The sequence below is a fragment of the Ruditapes philippinarum genome, unplaced genomic scaffold (assembly GCF_026571515.1).
Source record: "Ruditapes philippinarum isolate M1 unplaced genomic scaffold, ASM2657151v2 ctg1962_1_1_1_1, whole genome shotgun sequence".
Classification (NCBI taxonomy): domain Eukaryota; kingdom Metazoa; phylum Mollusca; class Bivalvia; order Venerida; family Veneridae; genus Ruditapes; species Ruditapes philippinarum.
In genome coordinates this window covers 92,169-119,213 of record NW_026861420.1, presented here as the reverse complement: position 1 = coordinate 119,213, position 27,045 = coordinate 92,169, and the positions used below count along the sequence as shown (strand labels likewise).

Below are 27,045 nucleotides of genomic sequence, written 5' to 3'. Positions count from 1 at the left end.
TTTTGAAATGGGATTTTATTTCATAAGAAAGGAAAATCACTATTGTGAATGAAACGTTTTCATCAGAATTTGTATGTCAACTTTTAGAAAGCTTTTCTTTTTGATTTGACATACCAGTATCTATTATAATTTTATATAACACATTGTTCACATTCACTTATTTTCAAGTTTAAATTTATGAACTCTATGTGTAATGTTATTTCTGCCTGTTAAGGAAATCTTAACATCAGCCTTTTTATATGATATCTTTTTTTGTTGCAGTGCATTGAAGTATATGCCCCATGCAGTGTTAAAGCTGTTAGAAAATATGCCGATGCCATGGGAACAGATTCGTGATGTTAAAGTACTCTACCATACCACTGGAGCTATAACATTCGTCAATGAAATTCCATGGGTCATTGAACCGGTCTACATTGCTCAGTGGGGGTAAGTTTCCTCCGTTCCTTCATAGCTATGATTCTCTATGAATAGTTTGGTACGCCTCCAGAGGAGCCAAAATATTTAAAGAAAATCAATTTTGAGAAAAATAGACTTACATTTTAAGAAAGGTAAAAACTTTCCAGATCCCAGTTTAAGTTTATATGTTATGTGTGGTTTTGATTTAGATTGATTTTGCGGTATTTTATCTCCATATTTCTAAATTGCGTTACTAACGCAGTAAGGGCTGTTTTTGCATATGTTTAACACTATTTCGTAATTTTCTTGGATTATAAGTGCCGATTGCAATATGTTAACTAGTTTATATGTTCACCTCACAATATTTTACTTTTAAATACATTTCTAAAATTTTCATGAAAATTGACATGAATCTGGAGGCGTGCTGCTTTAAAGATTATTAAGTAAGAAATACTGTAAAGTCATTTTGTATAGAATAGTTGCTACTGGTAACTTCTAAAAATCTTGCTGATTCGTTTTGTTTTCCTTGACATTTGCTTCTACCCATATACATTTGTGTTTTGCCTTTGTAATTCTTAAAAGTTGTCCTTTAATCAAGGTATTGTCGATTTTGCGAAAGACACTTCCCATCAATGGTCATTTTGATTTTGACTTAATGAAATTGTCTATGTAAAAGTATTTTTATATTAATAGTATTTATATATTGAGTGTAGCTTCTAACTTAAATGTAACCAAACTGCTTTTAAAAGAATAAACTAAGGCTAATTGTTTGTTCACATTTGAAGAACTATGTGGATTATGATGCGTCGAGAAAAACGTGACAGACGTCACTTCAAGCGTATGCGTTTCCCTCCATTTGATGACGAGGAGCCTCCCCTTGATTATGCAGGCAATATCCTAGATGTTGAGCCCCTCGAGGCTATACAGATTGAACTGGACCCGGAGGAAGATAAATGTGTCGCAGATTGGTTCTATGATCATAAACCACTTGTTGATACAAAGTAAATATGATTAATGATTATATGTATATATACTCTATTTAGAATACAAGTCTGATAAATATTGAAAGGAAGATAAAAACAGTGAAGGGGCGTCCGTGGCCGAGTGGTCCAAGTCGTTGACTTCAAAGCACTTATTTCTCACTGATGTAAGTTCAAGCCACACAAGGGTCATCAAATTTTATATGTGAGCTAGGGAACAGTGATGGTTCCTCTTCAGTGTTTGTTTGTGTCTGAAATTATGTACCGACTGGCACCTGAGGTCTTCTTCCACCAGTAAAGCTGGAAAGTCACCATATGACCTATTCTGTGTTGTTACGATGTAAAATCCAACCAAAAAAAGATCACCAGTATTTCACGGAATAAGATGAGTTTCAAACATCAATGTGAAGGAACTTTTGATTTATTTTTGTGATTATTACAAATTTTCATATGTCATAATTTTCACATTTTATGTGACAGGTCGGTTAATGGTAGCACATACAGGAAGTGGAACTTGTCATTACCAGTTATGTCCGTGTTGTATCGTCTTGGCAACCAGCTGCTCACAGATCTTGTTGACAACAACTACTTCTACCTGTTTGATTTAAAGTCATTCTTCACAGCAAAGGCATTGAATATGGCCATCCCAGGAGGTCCAAAGTTCGAGCCTCTAGTCAAGGACAAGGAAATGCAGTAAGTTGAAATAGTCATATACTTAATAGCTTGCTAAGATACTGAATAGTCTTTTTTACCTGCTGGAAATAGTTATTTACTAATTAGTTTATTCAGATAATGAATATTCTTTTGTACTTGCTAGTGCTGTTCTCATGACCATGTTTATTAAATGAATGGAACATTGGCAGTTTTAGTTTGGAATGTTAAAAATCATATAGTGCGCTACGTTCCCAGCCAGCAGGGTTTCTAAAGTATTTTAAATCATTGACTAATTTCCATAAATTTGTAACCTGACCAATCATTGCATTTTAGTATTTGTTGTTGCGCTTTGCAATGATTAAGAATAAAATACATCTAAAAAAATTTTTGAAAATTTAAACCCAATAAAGAAGTGTGATATATAACTGATGGTTATATTAAGATTACTTTGCTTTATTTCTACCAGGGATGAAGACTGGAATGAGTTTAATGATATCAACAAGATCATCATTCGTCAGCCAGTGAGGACCGAGTACAGGATAGCTTTCCCTTACCTTTATAACAACCTGCCATTCCAGGTCCATCTGTCATGGTAAGTGTATTTATATAATCATTCTTTGTTTTTATAAATTCAAGAAAGTGGCTCGTGGCTGACTGCTTAACGCATCAGGAAATATCTTAGGATTTTGATGACTGCGTGGGTTTAGAAACCCTGTCAGGGGAACATCCAAATTGTTTCCTTAATGACAAGACACTTTACACTTATTGCTTAGTTACTGGGGGTTACGGTTTCAGGGAACGGATTCAAGAGTTGTTTAAATACCTGATAGCTTTCCAAACACCATTGAAACTAAAATAAATTATTTTAAAACTATAAACTTCAAGACTTAAGCTATTAGTGGTAGCTAAGTTATTAAATAATTCATCATTTTCCTTAAAGGCAATTTAATATTTGGGAGTAGCCTCCGAATAAAGGCGTTTTGTTTCATTGACGGGAGCGGAAGAGCTTTGAGTCGGCGGATTGGGATTATTGTCATGAACAAGTACTTTTAGTTCAAGGGAAAAAACATGAAGAGTTCTTCCCTATAAGCTTCAACAAACTTTCATTACAAACGAGCTAACATAAATTGTAAGAAGGTCACCACTTGGGAAATGTTAATTTTGATATCATGAACTAGTCAACATTGTGTAGTAAGAATAATTTTCAAATTTTTAGAATGTTTTCGTAATGCATGTTAATATTTTAATTGGTTTTCATATAGTTTGTTGTGTTAACAAAGCTGAAGGACTATGATTTTTTTGCCTAAAATATTAGAAAATGGTACTAACTTGTTAGTCATAATCTGTTAATTTTACTGTTGGAGAGGCTGCTCATCTTCTTGTTGATATATTTCTAGGTATCATTGGCCCAATATTGTATTTATCAAGACGGAGGATCCTGATTTACCTGCCTTCTACTTCGATCCTCTCATCAACCCTATATCTCACAGACACACTAACAAGGTAAATAGAACATAAATCTATTGTTTTATTGAAATTCTTATATTAGGAATGAAATTAAATTAATGTGTATGGAGAATGGATGGAGGTTCTATTATTTCAGTTTGGTAGAAGTTTTTATCAAGTGCTTCTGTTACCTGATAGGTTGAAATGCAAAAAGAATATTTATACTGCTGGGTTTGAAACTTTTTGTTTAAATACTGATGTGTTGACAACATATGACATCTCTATAATAATTCTCTTTGCTTGACAGTGCTTTTTTCCAATATATAGAATGGCTACTTCCTCTCTTGAAAATTCGTCAGTCATGCATTTGTACCCTTATCATTTAAATTTTTTATCAAGTTTGAAAAATATGCTGTATTATTTTCCCCAAAAATTTCTGGAGAGGGCCTCTTCCATCACCTATGGAAATGAGGACTGCTTGATACCATAGCAAATGCCAAGTCAAGCAAAATATATTGCTATATACATGGCAAGCTATTTGCCTTTCTCTTATTCAAGCAATTGTTGATAGGTTATGCTAAACTAGGTTATGCTAAGCTGTATGTGCAATCTAGAATGACCATTTGGCAGTCACTATACATGCACTATTGTAGACGCATTAATGGCATTAGAAAAAAAATTTACCAATATACTTCTTACAGAGCACAGATCCCCTACCAGATGATGATGAAGAGTTTGAGCTGCCGGAATACGTTCAGCCGTTCATGCATGATACTCCTTTATACACCGATAACACAGCAAATGGCATTGCCTTACTCTGGGCTCCTAGACCCTTCAACACCAGGTCTGGCCGCACAAGAAGGGCAATTGACGTGCACTCGTGAAGTCCTGGTACCGAGAGCATCCACCAGCTGGCATGCCAGTAAAGGTTCGAGTCTCGTACCAGAAACTTCTGAAGTATTATGTGCTGAACGCCTTGAAACACAGACCGCCCAAGTCACAAAAGAAGAGGTACATGACTGTATATCTTGTATATTAATTGTGCTAAAAGTTGTTTAGAAACATTTCATCTCAAGATATTTTAACTTGTTAGTAGTCAAGGTCTAAAAAATTTATTTACTTCTTATTGTCAGAAAGTGAGTTACTCTATTTATAAAAATAGAACCAGATTTATGCTGAAGACTATATCAGTATAAAGGAAGCTTTGTACACTTGTACCATTACTGCTCCAGTGTCTATAGCAACATGTATGTTCACAGTCTTGATGGAAGTGTTCCGATGTGATTCTAGTATGACCCTTGTTGTAGTAATGAGACAAAGCAATGGGTTAATTGTTCAAATTTCTAACAAAATGAATAATTACATATCTCTTCTTTGACTTTCCCAGGTACCTGTTCAGATCATTTAAAGCTACCAAGTTTTTCGAGACAACGCAATTAGACTGGGTGGAGGTAGGACTGCAAGTATGTCGTCAAGGTTACAACATGTTGAACCTTCTCATTCATCGTAAAAATCTAAACTACCTTCATCTGGATTACAACTTTAATCTTAAACCTGTGAAGACATTGACGACAAAAGAAAGAAAGAAGTCCCGGTTCGGAAATGCTTTCCATCTGTGTCGTGAAGTTCTCAGGTTGACCAAGCTTGTGGTTGACAGCTTTGTACAGTACAGATTAGGAAATGTTGATGCTTTCCAGGTCAGTAATACAATGTTTTTAATAATGATTTTATTAGTGGGTTCAATATTGCATTGATGCTTACCTTGCTTAAAGGTGTGTGGTGTCCAATATCTTGACCTAACCAATGCTGTGTCTTTGTTTGTTTGTTTCATTTTACGCCTTTTCCCAACAGTATTTCAGTCATATATGCGGGTAGTTTCCTAACCATCGTTCCTGGAGAGTTACACCATTCCTACCAAAGCATCTCCCGGGGATCGAACTCACGCCAGAGAGGTAACTGGATTAGAAGTCATCGACTTTTACCCCTCGACCACTGAGGCGGTTAATTGTTGTGTCAAATTCTGTCAAAAATGTTATATCTGTCATTTAAGGAAGCTATCCTACTAGCTTATGGGAAAGACAGTGGTTCTCCTAAGATGTGTGAATATTTTTTTTTGCTTGACTTTTGGAAGAAGAGGGAGGTCTATTGTACTAGCCCTGGTGTGGGCTTTGCTGTCATTCTTTGTTTAAATTTTTACATGCATATTGTTATCTCCTTGTTCTCTGTGATTATCTTTCATGATGGGCACAAGACCTTTAACTCTGAGTTACCTTTCTACAGAGAAATGCTCATTTTTTTTTTTGGTTACATGGGGGAATAGTTGAGGGGGAGTTTACAGAAAAGTCTTTTTTAATGCATTTTTCCAGAAATTTGGAAAATCCATAAAATATGCCCAATAAATTTATAATGGGTTTTAAAAATCATTAAAAAAGGGAAAAAAATTATATTTCCCTTTCCCCAAATTTTAAAAATGGCTGAAAAAGTTTAAAATTTGATGATTAGACTTCTAAAATAAAAGAATTTTATTAGTTCTTTTGTTCTGAAAATTGATGTATTTTAAAACTTTAACGGGGTTTTGAAAAAATTTTTAACATATTTTTAATATGGGGGTCTTGAAATGTATATTACAGTTAGCAGATGGGTTACAGTATTGTGTTCTCCCATGTTGGTCAGCTGACTGGAATGTACAGATATAAATACAAGCTGATGAGGCAGATAAGAATGTGTAAAGATCTCAAACATGTTATATACTACAGATTTAATACAGTAAGTACATTCATATAGTGTGTTCTGTGTTCTATTTAGCTCAATCACTAAAGCTAAGAATGAATGAATGGTTCTATCCAGCTAGCTTGCAGAATGTCGGTGGTTCTATTCAGGTTGCCATTTGTGCCTGAAATAATGCACGGATGGGGCACCTGAGGTGCGACCTGAAGTCGCCATATGAACTTTACTGTGTTGGTGCAACATAATACCCCCCCCCCCCCCCCCCCCAAAAAAAAAACCCCAAAAAAAACCCCGACAGAACAGATACTTTTCATGATTGTGTGTGCTTAAGCTGTCATAGTTTATAAAAATAGCATTATTGCCATGGAACTCAAGAGGAAGGCCGAATTTTTCAAGATTGTTTTGTAATTAGGGATGGCAACGAATACCAAAATCAATACTCGAGTACTCGGTAAATTTTCCGATCGAGTACTCGGTTACTCAGATGATTGCCAGCGATCTTCAAAGTGTATCGCTCAATATCAACACCGTCTGCATGCTACTTTCGTTTTCTATTTAAATTCATAGAATTCTGTAGATAGTAAATAGGACTGCAAGGGAGAAAAATTAATTATAATTAAATCAACAACATGATATTTTACAACGTTTTAATTAATGCAATATCAAGTTTTAAACATGTACAACAGTTCATAGATCTTTTTTCTTCTTTAAATAATATAGACTGATCAGCGGCAACAAAAGTTTAACCTGGTCTAAATACCAGTTACCTTTATTCTTACATTCTTGATAGCAATCGGCCATTTGTTGTTTTCAAAACAGTTACTTCGGCTACACAATTAAAGGTAATTAAATATCATAAGAGGCTGGATGACATAAGCGACACAGGTGCGCGTGTCAAACTGTACGTTGATTGCCTCGTTAAATTTATGATATCATTTTCGCACCTCTACAAGGATGTTTTGATTGCATTTAACGGGTATTTATGAAGATACATGCACATCTCCGAATTTCTGAACTACTTGGATACACCAATCTTTCTAAATCGCAAAAAAAAATAAAAAAATAGAAAATATATATTTTTCTGAGTAATCGAATATCAATTTAGTTAACCGATATTCGGACGTTCGATCGAGTACTCGGTTAACCGGTTACTCGTTGCCATCCCTATTTGTAATTAATGTTTAGATGCTTTGATTATAATTTCATTATTACATGTAAGTCACTTATGTTGCAAAGATATGGTTTGGCTAGCAAATTGTTTTAGCAGTACAGAAAAATGGAACATGTAAAGCTTAGCGATATCCAATATCTTACTTATAAATTTTAGAAGTACTGTACATGCATTTAAATGTTAACAATGCTATCAAACAAATGACATGTGTGGTATTGAAGTGATCAGAAATAAAAGCAATTTCTATGGTTTTCAGGGTCCTGTTGGTAAAGGTCCAGGTTGTGGTATATGGGCTCCAGGGTGGCGTGTATGGTTGTTTTTCATGCGAGGTATTACGCCCCTACTAGAGAGATGGCTTGGTAACCTGCTGTCCAGGCAGTTTGAAGGTCGTCACTCGAAGGGGGTTGCTAAGACTGTAACTAAGCAACGTGTGGAGTCGCATTATGATCTAGAATTGAGGGCAGCAGTAAGTTATTGTTAAAATTATTTGAATCTTTGAAGAACTCCCGTGATATGATTATTTGAGTTCAAAATAGATAATAGGATGAGGGCTCATTTAAATTATGAATTGTCTTTATGATAATTTTCTGCAACACAAAGACAAATGTGAAATTAGATATCTTGGCTATTTAGTTATAGATTCTTTGTACTGAAATGACATGTATTTGGTTGCGCTATTGGTAAAAAAAGCTAATTTATTGAAAGAAATATTTTGTCCTTTCAAAATAGGAAATGAGATTATAGTCATTAATATCAATCCAGTTAATGCATTTGTTGTCAGGTGTTTGACAAGTTTGGTCAGTATCTTGTTTAGTTATTTTTATATAAAAACAAACTTCTTGGTAATTCTCAACATAACAGTTACTCTATTGAAGTAGAAGTAAACTTGGTCGGTAGAATACGATAGAGGCATAAATGGTTTAATTTCATATGTTTGTTTTAAACAGGTGATGCATGACATTTTGGACATGATGCCTGAAGGTATAAAACAGAACAAGGCAAGAACCATCCTACAGCATCTCAGTGAGGCGTGGAGGTGTTGGAAGGCTAACATTCCATGGAAGGTAAATAGTAAATGTATATAGATTGTACATAGTGTACCCTATTAACATAATTTACTGTGTTTAATGTTGAAGAAACTATGCAATTTTATATTATTTGATTAAATCTTTCGTTTTGATAGGGACTGAGTAGAAGAAACTATGCAATTTTATATTATTTGATTAAATCTTTCGTTTTGATAGGGACTGAGTAGTTTATAATGAAGTCAGTGACATGTTCCTATTCACTTTAGTTTGAAACTTGTTCTAAACTTAAGATTAATTCTTGCTATGTAATTATATATTTTGAATTAAGTAGGTTTTTACCAAATTGCGACTTAAAAAAATTCATACATATCGAGAAAAAATGATTGCAACATAGTTGCAATTACGTCAAAACAAAACACTTTTACAAGAAATTGATACTGTTTCGATGTTATTGTTGCCATTCCCTTGAAATTATCATTAAATATTATTAAAGTTGAGAAAATCTTTTGAAAATATTTTTGTGTTAATCAGGTACCAGGATTACCCATCCCTATAGAGAACATGATCTTGAGATATGTGAAAGCCAAGGCAGATTGGTGGACAAACACGGCTCATTATAACAGGGAGAGAATCAGGAGGGGTGCAACAGTAAGTATATCTTACATATGGTATGGTTTAATAAACAACACAATGATTTATACATTTCCCAGTTACTTTAAAAAAAGGGAGATAATTCATAATTCTTGTCGTCTTGTTATCTCTTACTGCAATTCTTGCCAATAGATGTCATTCCAAGTTAGGAATATGAACTTGTTCAGCTTCATAAGGTTATACAATGTAATTGTGTCGAAAAAAGACACAAAAAAAGAGTCAAAAAAGAGATAAACTGAATCCCTAAAAAAAAAACCTGCAGAAAACGACAAAAAATTGAAAATGTTGCAGGCTCCGCTTGATTTGAGCTAGTACAATGGATGGTACTGGAAAAGTGCAAGTTTTCATTCCATGCCCCCTAAACGTGGCCTGAAGCAGAATTCAACATTTGAACAAGAAAATTGTGAAAATATGAATTTAGAAAAAATCTGCATATGTGTTCATACACCAAAAAGACTGGTTAATGATGCTGTTGTAAAAGGTCTGATGTACACCATGTGACTGGTCTACCCTCCCCATCTTTCATCATTATCATCACAATCATCATTTATCATCACATTCATTCCCCATCATTTTGTAAATTGCATTATTGGGACTGGCTGGGCGTAAGATAACTGGTTAGAAAGTTTTTAATGCATAGATATACAATGGTCTTGACTTGCCGCAAGTTGAGAGTTTCCAATTTGTGTGGTATAGTCGTTGGACCGGACAGGGGAGTGTGGGAGACCAGACATGTGGGGTATCAATGTGATCACAGTCTTTCTCTGAAACCAGTCTGAAGTAAAACTTAATATTTTGATTAATTATATGTGTTAATCATTTTTAAGGTGACAACAGACACTTTCCGTGGTACTCACATAAATGTCATTTAAACCAAATTATTTTAGTAATAATTGTTATTCATTTAATCTTTGTGCATTAAATGTCGTTGATCATCATAAAAAATAACATATTTTAAAAAAATGCCTTTGTAAATGATTGATTTTGAATAAAAATCCTAATATTTTAAATCGTCATATCAAAGTCATTTTTTATTTTTTTGTCATCAAACTTTTGGAAAATAACCATACTTATATTTTCTGGGGAACCGTGTCTCAAATTTTTTATATCTTTTCTCAAAAAAATATTACGTAACGTCAAACAAAATATGCGACTTTTTTTCACCATACATATTACGTAATTAAAGATAATTAAGTCGCTGATTGAGCAAACAAAAATCCCTGACACGGTTCCCTCCGTAAATGAATTTCCTTTCATGTGCTTTAAACCGCATGTTAATTGCTTGATTATTAAAAAAGTTATGCCGATTCAAAGTTAGTCCGACCCGCATCAAACGAAGTGTCATAAATCGGCTGTTCTCTCTCGGACCCTACGTTTCACGCTAAATAATTGCATAATACACAAATATCGCACCAGAGAGGATCACAAGTTGCGGTAACATACTCTAACAACATTTTATGACCCAGTGACATCTGACCAATTAAAAAGCTGCTGATTAATATCAGTTTATAGCCGATATTTCTTCAATTCTTAACGTGATTTACTGTTCGTCTTGCATCTGTCGCACATGTCACGTGACTATCGGTAAAATTTGAGGCACACAGTGGGGGCAAATGGAACGCATTTGCGCACCGCTAGCGGGGGTATTTAATTGTTTCCTATTTGAAGTTTATTATTATTATCATCAGCATTATTATTGTTTTATACCAGTGTCACTCTGCCTGTGTATTCGTGTATGAAATTCCGTTAAAATATAAAATAAAATAACAAAAAACTGAGCTTCTGACAGTCTTTTAAAGTCCATGGTAGATGTACAAATAAGAACGGGATAGTATATATTTTTTCCACCAAATTGATAATGCTTCACATATTTTAATAGAAATAAAAGGCATTACTCGATCATTATGATGTGGCCTTCTTGACTTCTATTATCATGAATATCATCTATGCACGGCATAGAGATCCAGTTTCTACCGGGATAGACAATAAATTTCATACTTTGTCCCAGATTTATTAGTACTGTGTCGGATTTACTGGCGAACAATTTATTTTCACTGAGAATATATTTTAATATCTTTTTTTATTCATAGAGAAATAATCATCCTTAGACAATCTAAAATGGTTTAGAAATTTGTCAGGGACACCTTACCACAAGTCATATAAGCGTTCACATAAAAAATGTCGTCTGTTGTTGTTTTACTTGACATTGTTAGAAAACGAGGTTGAATGTAAAGTAAGCCCTTGAATCCGTACAAAAGTCTATCAACTCAATGTTATATATATTAGATTAACGGGATAGACAAATTATTTTCACACATTATGGATATTTTAGCAACTACATTTTTAATCAACCCCGTGGTCGTGCGATTTGCCGCTATGCTTAATTATTTATGTTTCATACATTATGTTACGTACATTGGCCGACAATTTCTTAATTTATAAAAAAGGCTAAATGTTGAGATATTCATAAAAGATGTACGGTAGATGAACGATACATGTATTACGAGAAGTATGGACCAGTATGGACCTGTAATTCACGGATATATGGAACTACCGATTTCCCTAATTGATGCCTCAACAGGGGGCGGAGCGTTATCGATAATCGACAGGTTACGCGAATAGCAGATACAAATAGTATAGGTACCGTTTTAAATCGTTTAAAAACACATTTTTTGGACTAACTGCTTCCAAAATTAAATCACGAATGTGTTCAGAAAAGGTTGATAAATCTACTTAGCAAAAAATCTCATTTTAGGTATTTTCAGTGATAATTGACTCCGTTGTCACCTTAACACTGTCCTGATAAGCAAAATACTGAGAAAGTTATGACTTTGGCCCTTATGTTTTCAATAAATTTTATGCGAAGAATTTGGCAGTTCCTTGTGTAAGAACAGGTTTGTACTGGTACAGTCTTGTAATGCAACTACTGCGCAAGAGTTTTTCTTTCTTAATTGAGGTATGACATTGCGGCTTTAAACCTAAAACCCGATTGTGAAATAGTGATTAATAAGGAATTATTACTGTTTATATGTCATGTATGAATACTATTGAATGGCATTGTTTAGTTCATATTTATAGGCAGATAAGGGACATTTTAATTATGATTTTTAAGTAAAGTTTATTTCTCATTTATAGGTAGATAAAGTATATTTAGAGAATGATATAAATTGTAAAGTTTATTGTTTTGTTAATAGGTAGATAAGACTGTATGTAAGAAGAATCTCGGCAGACTGACTCGATTATATCTGAAGGCAGAACAGGAAAGGCAACATAACTATCTCAAGGTTAGTTTTATATCTTATTAACAAAGATTGTGTTTCGTTATTGAGTTTTCTTCTTAACAAGGCTGTAATGGTGTAACTGGCAAAATATGCTACACAAATTAAAAAAAATCTGTACATTCAGGGTTTTCATTATTAACCAATTGGCAATCCATACCATGGGTGGAAATGCTGTTAAAATTGGTTGTATTTTCAGGTTGTAGATTTAAATATCCATCTTGACCATATGCCGATTCGGTTTTCTTTGGCACATCTTTTGCCGCAAAGAAAAAAATGAAATCCCTGATGTTCATTGTTTTTTGTGATCTTATAGTCATATATGATAAAAGTTTTAGTCTATTTTGTGTAACTAAAACATTGCATTTAAGAAAATTGAATAAAATTTTCCCAAATGAATAGATTTAACTGCTTTTTGTAGTGTTTTAATTGATTATGTCTTGCAGTCTCATTTAAATTAAATGGTATATGATTCAACTTGTGATTTTAGGATGGTCCATACATTACACCAGAGGAGGGTGTGGCTATCTACACAACAACTGTCCATTGGCTGGAGAGTAGGAGATTTTCTCCTATCCCTTTCCCTCCACTGTCATACAAGCACGATACCAAACTTCTTATCTTAGCTTTAGAAAGGTTGAAAGAAGCATACAGTGTGAAAAGCAGGTAATCATTGTTTGTCATGTTTTGTCATTTTTTTTCTGCCAATTTTAAATCTGTATCTTCATCACTGATGGGGCATCCATGGCCGAGTGATTAAGGCCATTGACATAAAAGCGCTTGCCTCTTACTACTGTGTGTTCGAACCGCACAAGCTCGCTCGGATTCTTACATGTGAGAAAGCTATCCTGCTAGCTTATGGAACATCGGTGCCTTTCGATGGTTCTTCTCAGGTGACCGATTGTGCCTGAAATAATGCCCAGAGGGGTCACATGAAGTCTTCATCCAAACAAAATTAATGAAATAAATCTTATGCTACATAAGTCACTGATTGTTAATCAAGCTGAAGTTAAGAATAAAAAAAGTTGATATGCTGATGTAATATTTTGGTTTGTAGGTTAAACCAGTCACAGAGAGAAGAGTTGGGTCTCATAGAGCAAGCCTATGACAATCCTCACGAGGCCTTGTCCAGAATTAAACGTCATCTTCTAACACAGAGAGCTTTCAAAGAGGTAAATATTGAAATATGTTTAATATATTGTTCAGTTTTTGCTTAGGTAAAGACATAACTATTGCATTGTTTTGTCTTGGTCTGGTTGTTTTCCTACCAATACATATTTTTTTACAAAACAATTATTAAAACTTATGCTCTGTATCTGTTTGTAAAAATTTGTTTTATTGGTCGCATTTATTGACATGGTATTAATTATTAATACAACAATGTTGCATATTACATGGGTTTTATGGTTGAATGATATTTGGCTGATTAATGGCCCTTGAATAAAAAATCCTGTGTTGGCTTGTTAATGATTTTAGTGTCTCCTGCTACACAGTAGCTGTAACATGATCACTGATTTATTTTGTAGTTTTAAATTCTATTTGGAACACTGTTGGTGAATTAGTATATATATATTTTGTGTAATTTTCAGACTGGAATTGAGTTTATGGATCTGTACAGTCACCTGATACCGGTGTTTGATGTGGAACCCCTCGAGAAGATAACAGATGCGTACCTGGACCAGTACCTGTGGTACGAGGCTGACAAGAGACGGTTGTTTCCTCCATGGATCAAACCAGCAGATCTAGAACCACCGCCAACTCTTGTATACAAATGGTGTCAAGGTAATGTATATTATTAGATATAGGGAACAAAGGCAAATTGAAATGTATTATTAAAAATCCTTTGTGTGACAATCTTGTGTAGTAATATTTAAGATTTCATACTATTCAGATGTTACAAACGTTTCATTTGTGTGACTTCCCTGATAAAGTTATATTTAAGATTTTATGTTATTCAAATTTTACAAAAGTTTCTTTTGTGTGACTACCCTTTTATAGTAATATTAAAGTTTTCATGCTATTCAGATGTTATAAAAGTTTCTTTTGTGTCAGTACCCTTATAAAGTAATACTAAAGATTTCATGCTATTCAAATATTACAAAAGTTTACTTTTGTGTGACTACCGTTATAAAGTAATACTAAAGATTTCATGCTATTCAAATGTTTCCTATATGTGACTACTCTGATATATTATTTTACTATCATACTTCAGGCATCAACAACTTGCAGGATGTATGGGACACCGCTGAAGGGGAGTGTAACGTGATGATGGAGACAAAGTTTGAGAAGATGTACGAGAAGATAGATTTAACGCTACTCAACAGATTGTTACGTTTGATTGTAGACCATAATATTGCTGATTATATGACTGCCAAAAACAACGTTGTTATCAACTATAAGGTGCTTGTACATTCTTACTTACTTTCTCGTAGTCTTGATTTAAAGTCACATTATGCCTCTGAAACTAATAAATGTTACTTCTTTAAAAAGGGCAAATATGAGTTATTTAAATATCGGTATTGAAGCATGCTAGATACTTTTTACCTGAAGAAAGCAGCAGTAAGTGTGAAATTATTTGTTCTAAAAGTAGCAAAATGTAAGCAGAGTAGTATTTTGACTTCCATACAAAATACCAAATCACTATAGCTGTTTTATTTGCCAAATGCAACAGAAGGTAAAGACGATTCAGGTAATTTGCCTGTGAGTAACTATTTGGAATTTAAAAGCACGACAGAAATAAAAGGCATTTGAGAAATATAAATAAAAGTATTAATAGGACATAGTGGGTCTTTAAATTTATTTTACCTAATTTTGAATTCTGTAAATTCTCATAAATAAATTTGGTTGTGTAACCTGGCCATATTTACATCATTTAAAAGTTATTTAAAACAGCATTTTGTCTTATGAGTATGGAACAGTACTCTACTGCACAGACGATTTTCTTATAATCTAGCAAAAATGCTATTTTGAATAGCTTGAAATGATGTTGTATATTGTATGATATGGACGCAAGGCATCAGTATTATAAAGATGAAATTGATCATAGAGCCTGTAGTAATACTACCTGCATGTCATTTTGGTTAACAGAATTTCAGTCAATAAACATTTATGCCCCTTGATCACCTTGAAATTACATTTAAGAAGCTGTGTAAAGGATAAATTCATGTTTTGAATAGAATGCATAGATAGATTATCTAACCGGATTATATCTTAACTCCTAACTGGGACATTCAAATAATAATTGCCCCCTGTGAAACAGTAGATATAGAATAAGAATAAATGTGTAGACTTTTCATGTCATTTTCAGAATAACATGTTGCTGTTGACTATAGTTCATAACCTTGTCTTTTATAGGATATGAACCACACAAATTCATATGGTATTATTCGAGGTCTACAGTTTGCTTCGTTCATCACCCAGTACTATGGACTGGTACTCGACTTGCTGGTACTCGGCTTGATGCGAGCCTCTGAGATGGCTGGTCCCCCTCAGATGCCCAACGCCTTCCTGCAGTTCCAGGATGTTAATACAGAGGCGGCCCATCCAATTAGGCTGTACTCGAGATATGTGGATAGGATCCATATATACTTCAGGTATGACAGTATAACAAACAGTAAATAGTGTCTCATCTGTGAACTGTTGTGTCATTGGGAGAAAAAATCAATGCATAGAAAACAAAGCTTAAAAACAATGCATAATTGTAAAAATGTTAAAAAAAATTTGTAATAACACTACATTTTATTTTAAGGTTACTATGTTTTATTTGTTTTATCATGAATAAAAAAAAAATGTTTAAGTGTAGTCATAGCTGATTGTTGGCTTAGTATGGAAAAGGTCTTATAAAATATAAATAAAAGGATTAAACTTTATGATATTGGTACTCTTTGTTAAAACTGTTAAAAAAATTTCGCATTATTTCATCTGAAATGTTTTATATTAAGCTGAAGATTTTACAGCAAATAATTCTAATTTCATTTTTTGTTTATTTTAAAACAATCTATCAGCTGAACAGAAGCATCTCTAATACATTGAAACTGGCCGATTACGATATCATTAGAAACAATGAAACATTGATGTCAACACAGAAAGCTGAGATTTAGATGACGGCTAATGAAACATGATGTCAACTTGTAAGTTTACATACATGATTTATTTACCAAAACCTTTTGTGTGGTTTTAACAATTTTATTTTTGTTTTGTTTAAAAATATTAATTAAATGAGATTCGTTATAAACTTACCTATAACACATTAAGTTAGTATACGACTTATTCAGAGAATCTATGCATTGACCACATTGAGGGAAGCAGAAGAAATATCTGTTTGCCCCTATGGCAATAAATCAAGGATTTGTATTGTATTTAGATATAACAGACAACTTTAATCATGGTAACAACTTCTTCATTCTTATGATAGTCAGTTAGTAATTTGTTCTTGGATACAATTTACCTGCGGACAAGAGCTTCCATTTTCGTACATTAAAATGTGACTATGGCCCCTGGTTTAAGGAACAAAATATAGGAAATTTGACAAACTAGATTTTTATTTCTTCGTAATTCATAATGGCTTTATGATGTGACGATAACTTTCTACTATATAATATGTAAAACATTACTATAATATTACAGAGGTAGGGCAGTGTTTTGGGATATCAAGAACAGATTACCTCGGTCTGTGACAACTATAGAATGGGACGGCAGTTTTGTTTCTGTATACAGTAAAGACAATCCTAACTTATTGTTTAACATGTGTGGATTTGAGTGTAGGATTTTACCCAAGTGTAGAACAACACATGAGGAGTTCACACACAGGGATGGAGTGTGGAATTTACAGAATGAGGTATGTCATATATAACTGTCAAGTTAATAGATGTCTGATACTTACCTGTATGTAGCGCTTAATCAGTATTTGTTACAGATAGGGCGTTACAGCTGCTTGGTTTGCTTGTTTTGTTTGACCAATAGGTCCAGAGTGTCTTAGTTGAAAGGAATGTCTTATTTGTGGAAAAGTAGAAAAGTTTAGTAATTATAGTGTATGAGAGGTAATTGTTAATTTACCATTAAACAAAAACAAATTGTGGTCAGTTGGTCCAACAAATTTGGAATTTCCTAGATAGAGAATGTGTCTTTTTTAAAACAGTTGAAATACATACATAACTGAATTATTAGGCATCAATAAAGAAAACAGGTTTAGTTCAAAATAATGCATCCAGAACACTAGTATAACTGTTGGTACATAGTTCAAACAAAAATTGTCAGTATGCTCGTGTAAATTTTAGATCATTTTGATTTATCAAAATATTTTTATGATTAGATTTTTTGATTTTTGCTTCCATTCATCTCATTAAAGTACTTAGTCCCTATTATATTCTTTTGAACACTTCTAGGTGCATATTCATCATTTCATCATATACTTTTTACCTGGATTTAATTTTTGTTTTACACACAACTTTGAAGTAAAGTGATGAATAATAAATAATGTTTTTGTTTTGTCCCATGATATAGGTAACTAAAGAGCGTACAGCGCAGTGTTTCCTGAGAGTAGATGATGAATCTATGAACAAGTTCCACAATCGTGTCAGACAGATCCTGATGGCATCTGGATCCACAACATTCACAAAGGTATGTTTTCAATATGTTTAAATATGGATTCTTGATGTTCACTGTTGAACGATAGTTTTGACACTTTGGTCTTTAGCCAAGTTACAGTAAAATTTGTTGAAATTTTTCAGTTTTTGCAAGTTTCCATTTTGTTTTTGAAAACCAAACTGTTCATGCTGGTACATTGGGACAATATATATGAATCATTTTAAAAAGATTTTAAGAAAATCGTAAGTATGAATTTGTGTATAGATACATAGAAATTATATGATTAAAAAACTAGTATACAAAGCAATTTTTATTAACAAAAATCAATTTATTTTCCTATTCTACAATATTTCAGATTGTAAACAAGTGGAACACAGCTTTGATTGGATTAATGACCTACTTTAGAGAGGCTGTGGTCAACACACAGGAACTGTTGGACCTACTGGTCAAGTGTGAAAACAAGATTCAAACCCGTATTAAGATCGGTCTCAACTCTAAAATGCCCAGCAGGTTCCCTCCTGTAGTCTTCTATACACCAAAGGAGTTAGGAGGTATGAAGGCTGTTATAAATAATTCTATACCTAGAACTATTTTACTTACATTATTTAACCACACTATTGTCAGTGTGTGACTTAACATATTTCATTTTTAAGAAGAAATGCCGGAAATATTTGTAGACACTGACTGAACACAATATATGTCAGTGTCATACTAGAGAATCTCCGCAACTCTGCAAAACGTGGGTTTTTTCCCAGCAAATCCTTGGGGACAAAAGAAACTTGCAACGGTTGCGTCTTGATAACTTTATTGATAAGTGTAACACTTTAAACACTACTGTCAACTGTATTGGACCAAGAAGCTATAAATGTAAAAATCTGTTTCTTCCCTGTACTAGATGGGAAAAAAATTACTGAGATCTGGGTTATATCTATTGAATCATGACTTAGTAAATCACAATTGATTAGAAAATTTGAAAATAATTGTACAAAGTATATTTATTTATATTTGCACAAAGACTCTTGAACTTTTTTTTGCAAGACCTCCTGTTACACTTTTCGAGTAAATAAGACAAAAAATAAACCAGCAAAAGTGTTAGGTACAATAAACAAGTCAATGGTCTGACCTTTTTCTCTAGCTATTCAATGCTTGTTTAATTATAATATTCCTAATGTATTTGTGACTTTTTCCTCCATGTTAGGTTTGGGAATGTTGAGTATGGGACATGTTTTGATACCGCAGTCAGATCTGAGATGGTCCAAGCAGACAGATGTGGGTATCACACATTTTAGGTCGGGTATGTCACATGACGAGGACCAGCTTATCCCTAACTTGTACAGGTAACTATAGTACTATTTACTTTATATTATTGTTTTCATTCTGTCTGTCAAGATTTACAATGAGCCTGTCTGGCATGATATGTGTACATGGGTTGGGTAAAACTTTTGTGTTAAAATATCTGCTTTAAAAAAAATATGTAAATAAAGTTTTGAGCTATGAAGCAAGATTTTGGATCTGTCAAATATGCCTCTTGCAGGACAATGGTGTTACATAAGTGCCTGAAATAATGCTGGAGATTTTCTGTCTAGAAAGTTGCCATATCTTGGCTTTCATAGTGTTGTCTCCATTATAAAAAAAAGAAATTTGAATAAGTATAGTGTATGGTTAAATTAAGTCTGCATTTAATCTTAACAGTGTTGGTTTAACATTAAAGTCAACTTGCAAAAATGTATTTGTTATCTTTGTCAATTAAGTTAAATGTCTTGAATATGGTAGCATTTATAAATAAATAGATTCATTAACTGTTTGTGATGCAATCAAGTATTTTAATGACTATTTGAAAAGTAAACTTATTTTGTTCTCTCTTGCTAGATATATTATGCCATGGGAAAGCGAGTTCATAGATTCTCAGAGAGTATGGGCGGAGTATGCATTGAAGAGACAGGAGGCTAACGCCCAGAACCGTCGTCTAACCCTCGAGGACTTGGAGGACAGCTGGGACCGTGGTATACCTAGGATTAATACTCTGTTCCAGAAGGACAGACACACCCTCGCCTATGACAAGGGCTGGAGAGTGAGAACCGAGTTCAAAGCTTATCAGGTATAGTTTGTGACTCAGTGGGTATAACGTCATCTTGGTGCAGTAACCGGTTAACTCGTTATAAACGTTAATAGGAGTTTAGAAGTTACTGCATTAAAGTGACGATAAAGCTATATTTAGCTGTCATTGATATGCAGATAATTGTTTATACAGTGATTTAAAGTCCTACAAAGTACCTAAATTGGAAGAATAATTTTGGGAAAAATTCTGGCGAATTATGTTGTGTCTGTGCTGAATCATGCCTGAACTGCACATTTAAAAAAAATAAAAGAAATATTTAGAATATTCATTTGGAATGCAAATATTTATTTTCATTTATATCCCTTCATGAAACACATTGTGCCGGTGGAAAATAATAAATTAATTGCACTTTAGAAACAATTCCTTTGAATATTTATTAAGGAATGCAAATATTTGACTTTCATTTACATCCCTTTACCAAAGGCATTGTTAAGATCTTTACAAAATTTTTGTATGAAATAGAGAATGTCTGGTGTGATGAAATGAGACTTTCATTTATTCATTTCCATTTTTTTCCAGGTTTTGAAACAGAATCCATTCTGGTGGACACATCAGCGCCACGACGGTAAACTGTGGAATTTGAACAACTACAGGACTGATATGATACAGGCTCTCGGTGGTGTAGAGGGTATATTAGAACATACTCTATTCAAGGGGACATACTTCCCTACCTGGGAAGGTCTCTTCTGGTATGTACATATTTGTATTACATAAGATATTACTGGTTATATGCTTTATGTTGTGTAATGCCATTTGAAGTATTGAATTGAATATAAATCCAAAAGGAAATATTGAATTAAATTGGATTTCCTTATGACGGATTGTAATGACATTTTGTGAAATAGGCTAGAAGTTAGCATTGATGATGTGAAAAAAAGTGTATTGTCAAAAGTTTGCTTGCTTAATTTTGATTGAACTTTCTGAGATGTATCAAGATGAAAATTTTGAAGTTGATCAACCAGTGGTAGAGGTCCTGGTCAGACTGTATGGATGTGCAGACTGACCTGGTCCGGTACCTGTTCAAGGTGTTGCTAAGTTTTCGTTGTTAAATTCAGGAGTTATAAATATATATCTAAGTAAAAAACAGTCTGTGGCTGAGTGGTTAAGGTCTTGGGATTCAAACCACTTGCTACTAACTAATGTGGGTTTTAATCCCTCTAGGGACTTTGGATTCTGTCATTTGAGAAAGCTATCCAGCTAGAATCTGGAAGGTTAGTGGTTCTACTTGGGTGTACCTGCTTATGTCTGAAATAATGCTTAAAGGGTCACCTGAGGTCTTCCTCGACCAGTACAGCTTAAAAAGTTGCCTTATGACCTTTACAGGGCGACCCATAAAAAAATTTAATACACTGACTGTATGACAGGAAATCTCTTCTGATCTTTACATGAGAAGTTTTGGAATGATCATTACCAGACTGGTTTTTAACTGTAAAAGTAAGAGATGAAGAACATTTTCATCTCGTTCAAATGATTACCAGATGACCCTTGAAAATGTGTTCATTTGGAGCCTTACACAAATAAAGGTGGAAAATAAACAATATTTACAGCTGCTATCCTTAAGGAACATAACAAAGAAATTAGATTTGTACTTCTCTATAGTATTACACTATCATTCGTATATTAACAGGGAAAAGGCAAGTGGTTTTGAGGAGTCTATGAAGTACAAGAAGCTAACCAATGCACAGAGATCTGGTCTGAACCAGATACCTAACAGAAGATTTACACTCTGGTGGTCTCCTACAATTAACAGAGCTAATGTAAGTTTTTTTTAAATCCTTTTCAGGTTGATAATGTGTAAAAAAAGAAAACCCATCTGGTTTTATGTTGGTCAGATTTACTCATTTTAGACTTTGAAGCAGCATGCCTCCAGATTCATGCAAATTGGCATGAAAATTATTAAAATGTTTAAAAAAAAAATAGCCTGTAATATTGTCAAATAAACAATAAAATAGTTACTTACACATTGCAAATGGCGAAAACTACTCCCAAAAAGTCAGAATATGCAAAAATAGCACTAACTGCATTAGTCACACAGTGGAAATATGGTGTTAAATGCTGCAAAATTAGGCATAATACGCACATTTAACATGTAAATTATTACTTAAATTCTTAATTTTTTTTTTTACTTTTCTGAAAATCTTAAAAACTTTTTTTCTCAAGTCAGATTTTCTTAAAATATTTTGACTCATCTGGAGGCATGCTGTTTTAAGATATAAAAAAACAACTTTCATAACTGTAATATGATACATACTGCATTTCCTTTTGAACGATAATTATATAGTAATCACTGTGTTATTTCAGGTATATGTAGGTTTCCAGGTACAGCTAGATCTGACTGGTATTTTCATGCACGGCAAGATCCCCACGCTGAAAATCTCATTGATCCAGATATTCCGGGCTCATTTATGGCAGAAAATACATGAAAGTGTTGTCATGGATCTCTGTCAGGTATGTAGATTATATTTTATGAGTTACTGTATAAGTGGTTAATATTTGCGACACAGAAATATTTGCGATTTTTGAGCATTGAATTTATTCGCAAATATTTGATTAGGCAAAAATTATTTTTTCTTTTTCAGCAAACTTTCTAATATCATTTGAAAACAAGTTTTCATACAGCATCTTACATGAATAAGTTTGACTGTTTAGTTACTGAGATTAATTTTTCTCATAGCTTGTCACAAATCACAAATGTTTTAATGAAACAATATATGTGTGTTAAAATGTGTAATCAGGTCCTTTATCAAACTAGCAATGTATATTTCAAACTGTTATAGATAATAAAGGTATTAAACAACTGAATAGAATTACTACAATAATAGCATATTCTAAACATGTACCTGCTTAATTAAAGATAGCAGAAAAACAGTATTAAATTCAAGAAATCATATCTTCTCATATATTTCTGCATGCATTGACATTCGCAAAATTTTGGTGACACATATATATATCCACTTTTACAAACAATATACTTATATATCATATACAGTCTACTTCAGTTTTAACTAGATCCCTTCTTATAAACATCTATTTTCCTTTCATTTTGTACCGTTTATAGCAAGATCGCTTTAGTGGGATATTGGTTACAACTTGCATATATTTGCTGCCCAATGCGTGAATTTTCACAAGTTTTAACAATGTTGTAAGTTTGTCATATTTTCTGTATAAGTTTATCTTGTTGGGTAAATGATGATATATTTGGCATGTTTTCGCTAACAGTTTCTGGCCTTACGAAAATGATGGTCAATTAACAAAGCAATTATTGAGCAATTATCAGTCAAAGGTATCAGCCTTGTTTCAATTGCCTTGTGATTAAGAATGTTGACTTCAAACCACTTGCCCCCTCACATCTGCAGGTTTGAATCCCAACAGGGATTTTGGATATTTCATATGATGATGCTATCCCGCTAGATTACAGAATGTTGGTGGTTCTGCTCTGTCGGTACACAGCACAATCGACTCATAGTGCTTGATAGCAAAAGAGCCTTGATAATGTAAAATTTTCTAAGTTCACTAAAGGGCCATTTTTTTTCAAATCCATGTTACACTTCAAGGCCTTGAAGAGAGTTCTATTATGCTCTCAAAGAAGTACATAGAATTTCAACTTGTTTCAAAACCAGATGTCAATGGAAAATGAAAATATCTGAGGTGGTATGCAAACTTAAACGCAAATGCAAAGTCAAAAAAGGGTCATAATTCTGTCAAAATGTTTGATAGGGTTACCTCCTGTCTACAAGTTGGGGGCATAATGGTGAACAAGTGTGCAAAGGTTCAAAGCTAAATGTCAATGGACTTTGAAAATATTTCAGGTGGTACGCAAACTTTAACGTAAATTCTTAGTCAAAAAAGGGGCAAAATTCTTTGCATATCACCTCAAATATTTTCAAAGTCCATTGACGGGTGCCACACAGCACTTGAAACCTGCTGTTGTGAAGTATAAAAAATCATTGGACAATGTGTTATCTCTCATATCAGGTCAAGCAAATACAATGTTATTGGAGAATTGCCCATGTATATGTAATGAATGAAAAATTTACAGACCTGATATGAAAAATACCTGTAGCCAAGGGTTACTGGCAGGGCCTTAAGCCTGAGGGGAATCAGACTCGCTGGCATAGTGAGCACCCTACACAAAAACCCTCGGTTGACTGCGTGGGATACTAGAGTATAGGTTCCTTTCTTGTAATTGTGACATCTAGTATCCCCTTTGTTAAGTATGATTTACAAATGACACAACACAGTTCAAGTTAATTCTTTTAATTTTCATCGTGATGAAATACTTCATCAAATGTATAAAATATAGTTTATAATTCAAAGTAAGACCAGATGTTGTTAGTCCAATTCAAGATAAGACTAATTTGAAATATAAAAAATTCAGCTATATTAGCAGTAAATGTCATAAGATAATTAGGTATGGCTTGTTTTATAAAGAGACTAGGAAATTGACACACAGGGGTTATTTCATTCTATTTCTTTAATGATTTTATTGTTACTTGCATATGTTAATTTGGCATTGCTCAAAATATTGCACTGAAAATCTAGCTCCATACTTCAATCTTTTGATATAGCACAAATTATTGTTTGCTTCATGTTAGACCATTCAATGTGGGTATGTTGGTTCGTCTATTATAATAGTGGTGGCTAAGTTAGGATTGATTGGTCCTTGATCTGATAATGTCACAAATCTGCTCGGCAATTGGCTTAACATAATCAGTAGGAGGATTAAAATTAAAAAAGAATAGCTTAAAGCAAATAAAGATAAATAGTCTATTATGTCCCATACAGAGTCCCACTGCTCCAGCACTTTTAAAATTGCATATTCATGGACAAGTCTTTCTTGTCTCTCATTGTTCACAGGTTGCTCCTCTTCTTGTTCTGTAGTGGAATATGGAAGTTCATGCACTTGCTTGCCATATTTAAGAAAATATGGTAAAGAGAGAGTAATAATTTCATGATAGAAATAATGATACCATGACCTGCATGTATACATTTTTCTATAATAATTCACCAATTCTTCTGTTGTAAGTGCCAAAACTATGCAGATTTCCACTTTGTTCACACTATTTGCATTGTATAATTTAACAAATATTTCATCTATTTCTGCAGTTATTTCTGCATGGTATAGGTCCAAGCTATAAAATAACTTTTTCACCTTTATTAGCCCATTACTTTCAAGCTCTTTCAGTTTTCTGAGCACTAACCCTTGTTCTTTAGTATCAATTTTATTTTCCAACAGGTTCTTTTGTGGTATCATGTAACTAGGAAGGTTTTTATTTTCTACAGCTGATTTTAGGGAAGTAAGTGCATCCATCAGTCTTGAGAGTAGGTTCTCCACACAAAATGCATTCTGATCCATCCTTTCAGCTTGCCATAGCATTACTGTCTTCACTACATAGGAAGTGATTTCACTGCACAGCGGTTGCAAAATGTGTTTTGCTATCAGCTTCATCAGGACAAGTACCTTTGTTTGGGTGTTATTGAAGGCTTGGATTAAGTGTGTTTCTGCCAAAGTGAAAGATATTCTCCACTGTAGATCCTCATTTCTGCTGCCTTTTTGTCCTACTGGAACAACATAAACTTGCAGTGACATTACATGGGCTATAGTCTCTTGCCTTGGCCAACCACATTTTCTATCCCTGCTCTTCCATGCATCCAAAATTTCATCATCTGGTTGGCAAGGAAAAGCTCTGACAAAATCCATTTTGAGGTCATTGATATTCATGGAAGAATGGATTTTTTTTAAAATCCAATGCAAATTAAAGTGTGTGGGAATGGCTGGGCCATGTTGGCTTTTATAATATGTAATCTTATGAAAGAGACTACCTTTCTTGTAATGGAAAGCATATTTTTCTTTTGTCACGAAAAGCTTACTTGAAAGATATTTCTCACTTTTTCTTTTATCTATAGCATACTCCAGACTTTCATAAGTTGCAGGATCAGTACCATTACTCAATAGTTTCAGATAAGTGTAGCCTGCAGGTGCCTTTATTTGCTCCATTTTGAAAATCACTTTGTCATTTTCTGTAAATGTACTGTTCTTACAGCAAATTACAGAGTGATTTATATGTAGAACATCCAGATCATTACACCATGACATTCCAATACCTTCGCATAGACTGCCTACAAATATTTCCTCAATGTTATGATTGTTAAGGAAAAATTTTGTTGCGATATCTGATGCCAAGGAGCATTTGTTGTAGTGATGAATTCTTTCTTTAATTCTTTGATGGTCATAGCCACGTATGTCCAAAAAGTTGCTCATACCTTTTGACAGATTTTCTATTGTATCTGTTGTCATGATTATGTCACATTACAGCCTGAAAGTTACAATAAAATCTTTGCATTTTGAAGTTTTTTTATAAATGATGATTAATGTTATAGTAGCTAAAATATTGAGAAAGTGTTGTTCTTAAGATCAATAACAACAAGATCAGTTACTATCATGACTATTTTTTAATTTCTAGAATAGAGTAGTGTAATATTAAAATCATTTAGATTTACTCTGAACTGTTTCCGATCATTCTTCATAGCTTGACAATCATTTTGCACCATAACAAAGGCAGTAAAAAAAAAATAATGTATTTTCAGTAGGTTACTTAAATTTCTTTTAACAACTATAATTATATATATATATAATAAAATAATTGAATTAAAAAGGAAAAGAAAATAACTTACTTCAAATTTAACGTAAGCAGGTGAAAAAAACCTTACATAAAGTTATGGTCCAACATAAAGTGACACTGGCAGCAAGAGCGTCTCTCCTTGTAATGAAATTAAGCCCTAGTTTGTTATGGTAACAATATTGATCCGATAATTGACTTGGACCCTGGATTCTAATTTTAGTGTCTAGAAATTCTAGATATATTTATACTATCCAATGACATATGTTTTGGCAAGTGTGCAAAATTTTGCACAGATTTCTAAAGAGGAGACATTGACATAGATTTGAACAGAATGATGAAATACCATTAAGTCACCTAAATATAGATTTTCAATTAAAAGATAATAA

The 27,045-nt window shown here is 33.4% G+C and overlaps 2 protein-coding genes across 2 annotated transcripts in view; one reads left to right on the top strand and one right to left on the bottom strand.

The window, feature by feature from the left end:
• LOC132715572 (pre-mRNA-processing-splicing factor 8-like) overlaps positions 1-27,045 on the top strand; it is a 49,952-nt gene that overhangs the window by 946 nt on the left and 21,961 nt on the right. The window contains 27 exon segments of the mRNA XM_060698583.1: positions 262-426; positions 1,182-1,397; positions 1,857-2,069; positions 2,497-2,622; positions 3,428-3,533; positions 4,178-4,349; positions 4,352-4,487; positions 4,864-5,173; positions 6,107-6,127; positions 6,129-6,242; positions 7,631-7,840; positions 8,322-8,438; positions 8,934-9,050; positions 12,248-12,337; positions 12,822-12,997; positions 13,389-13,503; positions 13,921-14,113; positions 14,544-14,731; positions 15,686-15,924; positions 16,958-17,168; positions 17,834-17,950; positions 18,273-18,468; positions 19,116-19,254; positions 19,787-20,015; positions 20,556-20,725; positions 21,664-21,793; positions 22,338-22,484. Coding sequence (XP_060554566.1) covers positions 262-426; positions 1,182-1,397; positions 1,857-2,069; positions 2,497-2,622; positions 3,428-3,533; positions 4,178-4,349; positions 4,352-4,487; positions 4,864-5,173; positions 6,107-6,127; positions 6,129-6,242; positions 7,631-7,840; positions 8,322-8,438; positions 8,934-9,050; positions 12,248-12,337; positions 12,822-12,997; positions 13,389-13,503; positions 13,921-14,113; positions 14,544-14,731; positions 15,686-15,924; positions 16,958-17,168; positions 17,834-17,950; positions 18,273-18,468; positions 19,116-19,254; positions 19,787-20,015; positions 20,556-20,725; positions 21,664-21,793; positions 22,338-22,484 — 4,363 coding nt within the window.
• LOC132715571 (uncharacterized) lies at positions 24,065-26,975 on the bottom strand. Its single transcript, XM_060698582.1, has 2 exons — positions 26,712-26,975; positions 24,065-26,353 (listed from the first exon to the last, which is right to left on the bottom strand). Exon 2 carries the CDS (start codon positions 26,332-26,334, stop codon positions 24,637-24,639), a length of 1,698 nt encoding a protein of 565 aa, XP_060554565.1. The 5' UTR covers positions 26,335-26,353; positions 26,712-26,975; the 3' UTR covers positions 24,065-24,636.

Coding starts and splice junctions, on each gene's coding strand:
- LOC132715571 (XM_060698582.1), bottom strand. CDS start 26,334: ATGACAACAGATACAATAGAAAATCTGTCAAAAGGTATGAGCAACTTT.